General features: G+C 41.2%; 1 protein-coding gene across 2 annotated transcripts in view; it reads left to right on the top strand.

Moving 5' to 3' along the window:
• The first annotated feature begins 7,542 nt into the window (after window positions 1-7,542).
• The window catches only part of TBC1D32 (TBC1 domain family member 32), a 40,678-nt gene continuing 35,775 nt past the window's right edge, over window positions 7,543-12,445 (top strand). Inside the window, exons 1-5 of one of the 2 annotated variants that reach the window (XM_072136730.1) lie at window positions 7,543-7,747; window positions 8,868-9,062; window positions 10,422-10,583; window positions 10,915-11,092; window positions 12,312-12,383. In XM_072136730.1, coding sequence (XP_071992831.1) covers window positions 8,905-9,062; window positions 10,422-10,583; window positions 10,915-11,092; window positions 12,312-12,383 — 570 coding nt within the window. In that variant the 5' untranslated portion in view covers window positions 7,543-7,747; window positions 8,868-8,904. Of the gene's footprint in view, window positions 7,748-8,852; window positions 9,063-10,421; window positions 10,584-10,914; window positions 11,093-12,311; window positions 12,384-12,445 lie in introns of both variants that reach the window. The other variant, XM_072136731.1, reaches the window with a different exon arrangement.

Consider the following 12,445-nt stretch of genomic DNA (forward strand, 5'->3'; position numbering starts at 1 on the left):
CCAGCAATACTAATTTTTACTTCACTGAGGTCAGGCACCACGGTGACACGTATCTACCATCCACCACAACACCTTGAGCCTTTCTACAATATGTATATATACACTCACCGGCCACTTTATTAGGTACACCTGTCCAACTGCTTGTTAACACTTAATTTCTAATCAGCCAATCACATGGCGGCAACTCAGTGTATTTAGGCATGTAGACATGGTCAAGACAATCTCCTGCAGTTCAAACTGAGCATCAGTATGTGGAAGAAAGGTGATTTGAGTGCCTTTGAACGTGGCATGGTTGTTGGTGCCAGAAGGGCTGGTCTGAGTATTTCAGAAACTGCTGATCTACTGGGATTTTCACACACAACCATCTCCAGGGTTTACAGAGAATGGTCCGAAAAAGAAAAAACATCAAGTGAGCAGCAGTTCTGTGGGCGGAACTGCCTTGTTGATGCCAGAGGTCAGAGGAGAATGGGAAGACTGGTTCGAGGTGATAGAAAGGCAACAGTGACTCAAATCGCCACCCGTTACAACCAAGGTAGGCAGAAGAGCATCTCTGAACTCACAGTACTTCGAACTTTGAGGCAGATGGGCTACTGCAGCAGAAGACTACATCGGGTGCCACTCCTTTCAGCTAAGAACAGGAAACTGAGGCTACAATTTGGACAAGCTCATCGAAATTGGACAGTAGAAGATTGGAAAAACGTTTCCTGGTCTGATGAGTCTCGATTTCTGCTGCGACATTTGGATGGTAGGGTCAGAATTTGGCGTCAACAACATGAAAGCATGGATCCATCCTGCCTTGTATCAATGGTTCAGACTGGTGGTGGTGGTGTCATGGTGTGAGGAATATTTTCTTGGCACTCTTTGGGCCCCTTGGTACCAATTCAGCATCGTTGCAACGCCACATCCTACCTGAGTATTGTTGCTGACCATGTCCATCCCTTTATGACCACAATGTACCCAACATCTGATGGCTACTTTCAGCAGGATAATGCGCCATGTCATAAAGCTGGAATCATCTCAGACTGGTTTCTTGAACATGACAATGAGGTCACTGTACTCAAATGGCCTCCACAGTCACCAGATCTCAATCCAATAGAGCATCTTTGGGATGTGGTGGAACAGGAGATTCGCATCATGGATGTGCAGCCGACAAATCTGCGGCAACTGTGTGATGCCATTATGTCAATATGGACCAAAATCTCTGAGGAATGCTTCCAGCACCTTGTTGAATATATGCCACGAAGAATTGAGGCAGTTCTGAAGGCAAAAGGGTGTCCAACCCGTTACTAGCTTGGTGTACCTAATAAAGTGGCCAGTGAGTGTATATATATATATATATATATATATATATATATATAGAGAGAGAGAGAGAGAGAGAGAGAGAGAGAGAGAGAGAGAGAGAGAGAGAGAGAGGGAGAGATAGACATAGCATGTTAAAACTTGCTGGACCAGGGCAAAGCTTGCAGAGAACATCCCCCACCGGGGCCTAGCCTTTTCTTGGGGCCTGGAGGCAGCCGGGGCCCAGAATACCAGAGTGGCTGGCAGTCCTGCAGTCATATTTGTTCTTCCTAACAAGACTTCATCCCCAGGAGAGTTAAGAAAGTTTCCTCATTCAAGACTAACTGCAAGGGAACTTTGGGAAGAAAACCTGGGATTGTACGAAGGATCAAACAATCGTCGATAATTCTCATGTATGGCTCTTTACACAAGATGGCCTTGATCTCACTTATTCTGGGAGCAGATGGCTACAAAAATACATTTTATCAGGAGAGAAGATGTAGGTCTATGACCTGGATTGGCTCAAAAGGGTGCCGAGCTAAGTGTTTCAGGACAACTGACAGGTCCCATGATGGAAGTGGAGTTATCAAAACCGGGGGTTTGATTCTTTTTAGACCTCTAAAAAATCTTTTGATAAGCAGGTTCTCTTAAGAGACACCTCCCATGGTGGAATATATGGCCGTAAAATGAACCTTCAATGTATCAAATTTCAATTCTTTTTTTTCAGGCCATCCTGAAGGGATTGTAACAGTCCTGGAACTGCAGTAGCAGAGGTTTTTTTCATGGAGCACCACTGTCTGCAGATCTTCCAAATACGCTGATAAACTTTCAGAGTTTTTGGATCCTTGCAGAGGGGCATTTTCCAGAATTGTCTCTTTCACCTGGCTAGGAGCAGAGAGAACCATGACCTTCTTGGCCAATAGGGTATTATGGCCAGCACAAGCGTTTTCTCTCTTGATCTTTTGAGGAACCTCCGGAATGAGCTGGTAGGGTCAAAACACGTACTGGAACCAGTTTTCTCAGGGCATCCACAGCTATGGATTCTCCTTTTTGTTTAGGGAGTGGAATATTGGAAGTTGGGAGTTGTTGCTTGTCACCATCAGATCCATCTTAGTTAACCCCATTTTATGGACCACTATACCGAAAACTTCCTTGTTCAGAGATCACTCAGCCAGTCTGCTCTTATCTTATATTCAATACTCCTCTGAGATGGATTTCTGAAATAGTCTGGATATTCTTTTCTACCCATGAGTTCAGCTGGGTGCATTCCAAGGATAGAGAACTGCTCCTTGTGCCCCCTGTTTGTTTATATAACAGACTACTGTTAAATTGTCTGAACGGATCAGGACTTCTTGGTTCTGGAGAAGACCTTGGAAATACAGTAGGGCTAAATGGACTGCTCTCAGATCCTTCAGATTAGCCGGTTCTGTTCTGGCGAGGACCATTTTCTCTGGACCCAAAGATACTCTGTATGGGCACCCCAGCCCAAATTTGAGTCGTCCAACGTGAGGACTATAGGTTCCCCATACTGGAGTGACTTCCCTTTTAAGGAGGTTTCTAGACCACCAGATAAGCTCTTGGGTAGTTTGTACTAGAACAATCATGGGTTTGTCTAGAGAATACAGGTTCCTTGACCATTGAGACAGGATTGACAACTGTAGCTTCCCTATGTGAGCTTTCGCCTGTGGCACTGTGTCTATGGCAAAGGTTAGCACACCTGAAACAGACATTGCAATCTGTATGCACTATATAAATAAAGAACTATTATTATTATTAGTATTATTAAAAATCCATGGTCTTGAAAACCTTTCAGTACTGATAGGGATTTTCATGCAGGGCCCCAACAGCCCTCTTGACTTTTGTAAGGTGAGTCCTAATTAACCCTTTGAGGGAGGATGAGATAGCTGCCGGCAGTGAGATGACAGAGTAAATGAAAGACACAGTCTGGTCTTCCGATGCACTCAAATCCAACTGTTTATTTCAAAAAACCCCAGCTGTATTTTAAAACAGAGAAATCAGCATTTTGGGTGTTGTATGAAAGGAGATAAGGCACTTCGATTTCATTGGACATCAGCACATTCTGGGAAAAAATGTAATTAATTGTGCTCAGTTCTCAGAGACCTTGTACACAGATATTGTTTATTCTAAGAAGAAGATAAGTGGACTCAAGAATCATAATATAATCAAGGACAGACTGGCTTCTCATTAAATGTCAAAGGATATTAGCTGACAGGCGAGCAAACAGGTTACATTAAAATGAAGTTTGAATCATGACATTAACTTGACAATGGTCAGGGAACATGGCCGCTGTATCTAAGATGGCAGACAGTAGTCAAGATGGCATCCGAAACCAGTGCGACCTCCTTAACAGTACTATTGTTAGATTTTCTTTCATCAAGTCCTCTGTCTGGGAGCTTAGGAGCCGGTCGTCCAAGGCTGAAAGCTGAAAGTACAACTGCCACCTTTGTGAAGACTCTGGGCACAGAACTGAGGCAGAAAGGGAGGCACTTTAGCTGATAATAAAGGACTACACCTTTCTGTTGAATAGCTACTCACAGGAATCCCCTGTGGCTCTGAAGGATTGGAACGTGAAGATATGGATCCTTCAGATCTATTGTTGTCATTACATTAAACAATTTTCTGCATTTATGATGACAGCTGTCCGCATCAACTCCATCTTTAATCTCTTCTTCACCAAATATTGGTTGAGATAGGTCAGGTCTATCACTAGCCTTGAACTGCCAGCCTTTGATGATTTATCGTCATTCATCCCTTTGAGAATTTCTTACAATTCAGCTGAATTTTTTTCAGTTTTCATCTGAAAGGGTAAATTGCAAAAATTCGATTTAACAGGAACATCGCCCGGCCAAAGCTTAATCCATAAGGACCTAGATTAGCTGAAGCTCATATGACTGCATCAATATATGTGTCACACAGAAAACTCAGATGCAGATTTCAACAAAGGAAGGTCTTTCAGGAGGTCACCTCTTGGTACCTCATCTTGGATATCATTAGTCAGTTGACTGAGCAATATTCTGAGCGCTCTCGCCATCGGCACAGAGGCTAAAGCAAGTTCACAGATTGAGTTTAAGATCGTTTTAAGGAAGCGTCCATCTTTCAATCCAGAGGATCTCTTAGGTGAGCAGACTCTTCTGCAAGAAAGACAGAATTCATGGGCAGTTTATCTAGAGACAGGTTCTCCTTGGGAACCAACTGCCATTTAGCAGACACGCGAGGATCTAATTTATAGACCGTTTTAAATCTGACACCAGGGTCTGACTTTTTGTGAGTTTTTTAAACCATGATGAGTAGAGATAACTCAGTGTCCTTATCAGATTCTGCAGTCTCTATAACTGCCCTGATCAGTCTGCCCTGGAATCAGTCAGTAAGCATGACTCCTCCTGCCCTGGGGAATGCCAGTCACAAAAACTCAATCTCACAATCTTCTGGCAGGGGTTTCTGTCATGTTGCCTGTATCTGGACTTACTGGAGCATCTAGAGCAAAAGACACAGAGACTCTGCTGCCTGGTGAGTGCTACCCACGTCGCACGCTTACCTCATTTAAACAAAATCTTGCATTACCAGAATGCCCTGCGCATAAGCAGATCAGAACCGCAGCAACCCGGAGATCGAGAAACACATTGGGGGGATTTACTAATTCTGTCGGCATCGGAGATCAGTCTCTTGAAAGTACAGCCCGATATATTAAAATGGCCCACGTCTGTAAGTAATTAATGGGTAGACGGAACTAATCAGTCGTGCGCCATAAAAATGCTGACATCAATGAGATGTGCGCCAAAAGCTTACATGGACTGCGCCTTTATTTTGCTGTCTGACCATTTTTGCTGGTCTATTGTGCACCAAAATTTGTGCCAAAAAATGCAGACAAAAGACACATAAATGTGAAAAAGGTTGGCCATGCCCACTTGCACAAAAAAAACATCTGAAACATCTGTTCTGCTGACATCCCCGGGTAACACCCGCGGTTGGAGTGGGCTCCGATCGCAGGTGTTTAACACGTTAAATGCCGCAGTCAGGGCGACCGTGACATTTAACCTGCCTTCCGGGGGTCTTTCCCCCACGAACAGCCCCCCTGCGCCATTTTCGTGGGCGCCAATCGTTGCTATGGCATCTCTGGGGTCCGATCGGGACCCCAGAGATGCCTGAAGGCACTGCCTTCAAGATGGCATCTCTGACGTCATCTTAAAGGCACGGTGTCAGCCTATGCATGTGCATAGGCTGACACTGCTAATACTCTGCAATACATCAGTATTGCAAAGTATTATCATGAAAAAGCAATCAGGTGATTGCTTGTTCATGTCCCATGGTAGAACAAGTAAAAAAGTAAAAAAAAATGTAATTCAATAAAAAATAAGTTAATAAATCAATAAAAATGCCCATAAGCCCCAAAGAGACATATAACGCTCAAAAAAGTCTAAATCATAACACAACCCCACATACATAGTATCACCGCATCCGTAACAACCCATAGAATAAAAGGAAATAATTATTTAACTTGTACGATGAACGCCATAAAAAAAAACTTTAAAAACTCGCCAAAAAATATGATTTTTACCTATTGAATCCCACAAAAAATGCTATAAAACATATGAACTCCAGAATGATACTGTTACAAAGTACAACATGTCCTGCAAAAATCAAGCCATCAACAAGCTCTGTAGCCAAAAAAGTAAAAATGTTATGCCACTTGGAAGACGGGGATGTAAAAATGATAGATTTTTCCCCCACATTAGGGTTTTATTTGGCAAATTTAGTAAAACATAAGAAAAAATATTCAAGTCTGATTTCCCTGTAATCATATTGACCCATAGAATAAAGATAACATGATTATTAGGCTTTACGGTGAACACAAAAAAAAAAGTTAAAAATCCAGTACAGAATTGATGCTTTTCTACTCGTGACCTCAAAAAAAGTTCCTAAATTTTCAACAATAGGGGATACCAATCTCAAAATGGTAACACTGGTAAAAGCATCTCGTTCCGCAAAAAAAATGCCGTCACATGGCCCCAATAATGAAAAAGCGAAAATTTTATAGCCTACAAAAGGGGCCAATGAGGAAAGTAAAATCCTGCCAGCTGCAGGGCACTCCTTCCCTTCTGCGCCTCACTGTGTGCCCATAAAACGGCCACATGTGGGGGGTCTCTCTAATCGGGAGAAATTTCATAACAAATTGTATGGTGGGTTTTCCCTTTTTATCTTGTGGAAATGTGTAAACTTTAGGGCTAAATGAGCGTATAACTGACACAATTTGACCATTCTAAATTTCACCTCCATTTTGATTCAATTACTATGAAGATCTCAAGAGGTTAACAATCTTCCTAAAAGCTGTTTCTGAAAGTTTGAGGGTTGCAGATTTTGAAAATGGGGTGGTTATATAGGGGGTTTAATGGTAAATATGTAAAATTTCATTCAAAACAGTATTTATCCCCAAAATAGTAAATTTTGAAAATACAGAAAATCGATACTCTATTTGCAAGCCACGTGACATCAGAAATTATGAAAATGTAAAGTAGACATATGGGAAATGTTATTCTGCAAGTTATTTAGGTGGTAAATCTATTTGCCTGAAAACGCAATGATTTCAAATTTCAAAAATGGCAAATTTTTAAAAAAATTCATAATTTTTTCAATTTTTTTGTAAATAAACGCAAAACTTATCATCCAAAATTTACCACTAAAATGAAGTACAACATATGAAGAAAAAAAAAATCTCAGAATCGTTTAGATAAGTAACAGAGTTCAAAAGTTATAACCATATAAAGTGACGCAAGTCAGAATCCAAAAAATGGGACTGAGCCTTAAGCTATAAAATGGTGGCGTCCTTATGGGGTTAAAAACGCAAATGCAAAATGTAATTTGTGGCAAACATTGACATTTAAAAACAAGTGCGTTCTGGCACGCGCTTTTTTGACACATCCAAATTGCCACGTACTAAAAAAATGTGAATCCTACTTTTTGCTCATATAAAGTCTACATATATGACAGTACTTTAAAACTAGGAATTAACAACAGTTCAATGACTAGTAATGTAAAAAATACAATGAAATAAAAGAATATGTATATAAATATTTTTTTTTTTTTTTCTAAATTATTTAACACATACACCACAATCTTACCTACAAAATAATGATGGTCTTTCACTCAATCCAATCACTACACTGTGCCCTCTAACACTGAGTAAAAGATTCAGGTAATTAAAGTGTTAAATAAAGAAGGCAGGCAAAGGTAGTTTGGTTGTTCAAGGCTTCCGTAGCTGATCAGACATGGAGCTGTTAGGCTTGTAGCTAAGCTACGCATTGTGTGACTGGAATGCTATTCATGAACTGCTGGTGGAGGTTTGAAGCTGCTCCCTGTGCCTTTGTGTAGCTCTTGGTTGGGTGTAATATGATCCAGAATCTCCGGCAGCTCTATAACATCAGGATAACAGGCGGCTGAGAAGCCAGGACAAGTGAGTACTAGCATAATAGTGGTCTGCGGATTTATTAATTAGAATGGTGGCGAGATTTTTAAGACTGTCTTTAGGGCCCATAGCAGCCAATCACAGCACAGCTTTCTTTTCCTCCATGGGAAGCGGAGCAGCTCTGGAAGTAGTGTCATGTCTACAAAGGGCTGACAGCCCTGGAGTGATTCCTATAGGTGGTCAATAATCCATGTTTGTAAAAACAGTCCAGTTTTGGTTATGTAAGACGCAGCGGGGTATAGAGTGGGTGAATTTCCTTCAGGCATGTAAACAGTGGTAATGACGCTGTTGTGTAGCTATAGCAACCTCCAGGATCTGCCTTGTGGTGTGACATGCAGAGCTCTTCAATGCTTCTCCGCACAACATCAGAATCAGCTTCAGCAGATACAATATTAGTATGCGCTGTGCTCTGCAGCTCTCACCATAATAACAGTACACCCAGTATACAGTGATTCTCACCGTCACATCACTAAACAGTAACAATATGCTCTGCAATTTTTACTGTACATGTGATATATACAGAACTTTGTATATTCTGCAACTCTCACCCCCAGAAGATATCTACAAATCTCCGCATCAGAACAGGGAAGTCAGGGGGTATGGGTTTGGTGTATTCTGAATCTTCCACCTTGAAAAACACAGGTTACCATATATACTCGAGTAAAAAAAAATATAGGTTTTACCAGGTTTTTGTGGTAAAATTAGGGGCCTCGGCTTATACTTGGTATATTCTTTTCGATTCTTACATATGAACAGTCAAAAGGGAATATGCTCTGCAGATTTCCCCTGCAGAAATATAAACTTGTGCACAGTAATTGCAATTATTTCCTTCTTTATGCGACCTCCATGACAAGTGGGTGTGGAGGGGCATGAAAGCGAAGTGGGTTCAGAGTTCACCTGCAAACACATTAAAGGGGTATTCTCCTGTGTACATTCACCAGATCAGATTAATTAAATGAAAGGTTAATGCCCCTTTAACAAACACTGGTCTTAATAAATGTCCCCATGCGGAAATCAACAGTTACTTAAATGCCTAGAAAGCCAGGGTAACTACATAAGTTATAGAACTTGGCTTGAGCTGTTTGTCTTATAGTTTTCTTCATTTAAGCTACTACCGGTATCTGTGGCAGAAGGCTCGAACATATATGATGGCAAGCTTCTCGGCAGAGGATGAGGTCTCACTCCAGTCCATGGTCAGACAGTTATTACAGAGCGTAAAAGAAAAGCTGGCCAGCGCACCATCAGCTGAATGTGCAGAGGAGATCTTACTTCACCTGGAGGAGACGGATGAACATTTTCACAAGTAATATGAACTATCACAAGAACAATGTGTACTCTTCCTTTGGAAAACTACCATAAAATGCTACAGAAGTATGGCAGTTGTGGCATTTTGGATATTGGCTGTATATTACTATAATCATATGACATTTTCAACTGTAGAGGTGTACAAAGTATCAGTCATTCTAGGGATCATCCATCAATTGCCTTTTTAAAATCTCAGCCTGCTCCCACTGTATAGGATTTAATATAAAACCCTTCATAGATTTCATCCTCCTAGGAAATCCTATGGTTTGTATTCTTGGTTCATACATTTTACCTATAATGACACATTATAGTGATTGATGGAGAACATTGATTTGTGTCCCCAAGTATTTAGGTCATAGAAAATTCTGGAAGGAAGGAGGAGCAGTGAGCACTCCTCACCCCTCTCCTCTCCATTAAAAGCCGAACAGCTGTGCTGTAAAAACAACAAAATATAGGACATGTCCTATATTCTTCAGTGCAGCCGCCTGGCTCGCTCACAGTCTGCTCCCCGCACTGTGACCGGGTGCCGTAGATGTCGGGGGGGCCCTGATGCTGCCGCAAATTGTGCATCCACATCATTGGCCCCGATACGTCATCTGCATGGGGCCTAACGAATATAAAAGTACTCTGAATGGAATGTTAGCTAGTATAGTTTTGAAACTGGTAAGAAACTAAAAAGTTGCTTCACATTTGCATTGAGAATGATAAAGCTTTTACATTCTTAAATATTGAGGGTTTGTAAATGGTGATATTGATAAAATATATGTAATGGGGTCAAAATTGCTTTAGTTTAAAGTAGTGTTAAAATAAACTTACCAGACCTCCCCATTCCAGTGCTTTGGCGATGTGACAAAGGCAAGTTCACATTCAGGCCAGAGGCAGCTTGTCACATAAAAACACCAGAACATGAGTTTCATCAACCAAACATATGTGACCATCACTGCAATGGAGGTTTTACATTAAACCCACTTTAACATTGTAGATTTCTTTGATCAAGCCATTTTATAAAAGGGCTATTCCTCTATTCATGTAATTCTATGCTATCTAGACTATATCATGACTGGGACCAGCACCAGTCACAATAAATGGGTTCCCTTGTACACCCAAATTGATGCACAGGCTTACCGTACATGCACAGCTGTTCTATTCAATTTAATGGGATTGCTAGAGATAGTGGATAATTACTGTAATGTGACATGCCGGCACTATTTTGGCATACACCAGCTACATGTGCTCTGATGGATTTATTCATCAAATACAAATTCTCATTGTTTCACTCAACTCAATTGTTGTGTAGTGAAGTAAACGTATCATATCTGACCAAATAACTTAATGTTTTTGCTGTCCTTGTTCTCAGCTATGAGCTGGTGAAGTACTTGAGACATTACATCAAGAGCTCCCTGGGATCAGTGATAGATGATGAAACCGAGAGATGCACTTTCGCCCAGAATCAAGGAGAAGCATCTGGATATGACACACTTGTACAACGTGTTACCAAACAAACGCGAGAATCCACCGAGTAAGTGTGCATCAATGTGTCCACATTGGACTGAACTGTGTATGCTATTTGCTCTGTTAATGTGTTTTCATTAGGGTTGTCCTACCTATTTAGTAAGGGAGATTGCTGTGCACTGCTTACATCTATGAAGGACATTGAAAGCCACTGTTTATAAAAGGTATCCTGCCATGTTAGAACACATAAAAAGAAGCTTCCTGTAAATAGCATGAGGGACTTGATCAGTCAAAGGGGTTCTCTGAGGTGGATCCTGATGGTAAAAATATACTAACATCCCATTTGCTTAAACAAGTCAATTACAAGTTAGCATACTAAAATCTTGATCTAATGTAAGGTACACAGAAATGATGCTGTCACTGAAGAATGTGATGATGACTGTGGTGGAGACTCTTCTCAATAAGTTTGAAGAGGATCAGGCCAAAAATCGAGAATTGCAGAAGAAAGCTCTGCATGAGCAGCACAGCAGTAGGTACACGGATAACTGCTCGGACAGCGATTCGTCTTTCAACCAGGTACAATATTTTATATGTTACTTGATTCTTTTCAGGTTTGAACCCCGAATAGCAATGTTGCCAGGAACAGTCTAAACTGTTAAAGGGGTTGGCCACTTTACCTTATGTTTTTTGTAATGCATGGGATATTGGGTAATTTAAAAATATTTACCTATAAATAGTTCTGCACCAGTTTCTTGATATGTAAAGTGAATTATCCTGTCTTTTACCTCATCAGCCAGACACTCCTGTCGATAAAATGGCCGCAGATGGTGGGTCATGTGAACTCTAACCTGCGATTATTCATAGACAAATAGAGATCACATGACCCTCCAACTGTGGCCATTTTATTGAGCTGTTTTTATTCATTTATTGATAGTTTATTGAAACTCGTAGTTCATTTTAACTCAATAAATATTACTTTGAAGCTTAAAGATGCACAGTCCTGATGTGGAATTTTTTTTGCCAATAACTCACATTTTATGGACAGGAATGTCTGGCTGATGAGGTAAAAGATAGGATAATTCACTTTACATATGAAGAAAGTGGTGCAGAACTTTCAATATATATGCATTGGTAAATGACCTAATATCCTGCCCCCAACTTACACACACATAAAACACTTACACAGAAAAAGCAAGGTAAAGTGGCCAACCCCTTTGAGCAATTGCAGTTTTTACTCAAATATCTGGCTCAGAAACCTGCACAGCACACATACAGAAATACTACACATTCAGAGTGCAATGACCACCTTACATGAATAACAATGGGGGTCATTTACTAAGGGCCCGATTCGCGTTTTCCCGACGTGTTACCCGAATATTTACGATTTGCGCCGATTTCCCCTGAATTGCCCCGGGATTTTGGCGCACGCGATCGGATTGTGGCGCATCGGCGCTGGCATACATGCGATGGAAATCGGGGGCGTGGCCAGACGAAAACCCAACGGATTCGGAAAAACCGCCGCATTTTTTTTAAAAAATGTGCCGCGGAGCTTGCACTTACCTTCACTAGGAATAGGCCGGTGAACTTGAGTGCGTTTCGATGCTCTTCAGCGCAGCAGCGCCACCTGGTGGATGTCGGAGGAACTGCCTTAATGAATCCCGGCCGGACCCGAATCCACCGCAGAGAACGCACTGCTGGATCGCGAATGGACCAGGTAAGTAAATCTGCCCCAATGTCTCTAATATAGAGGAAATTGTATGTACAATAATTATGTAGATTCTTATATTTTTTCCAGAGCTATACATTCATGAATCAGGAACAGTTACAACTAATTGCTGAACAGCTGGATCCAAGTCAACCAGAAGAGGTACTGGTTGTGTGTGATTGTTACCTCTGGTGATACACCAAATATACACCAACATATCATAA

Source organism: Engystomops pustulosus, chromosome 2, assembly GCF_040894005.1.
Source record: "Engystomops pustulosus chromosome 2, aEngPut4.maternal, whole genome shotgun sequence".
NCBI lineage: Eukaryota > Metazoa > Chordata > Amphibia > Anura > Leptodactylidae > Engystomops > Engystomops pustulosus.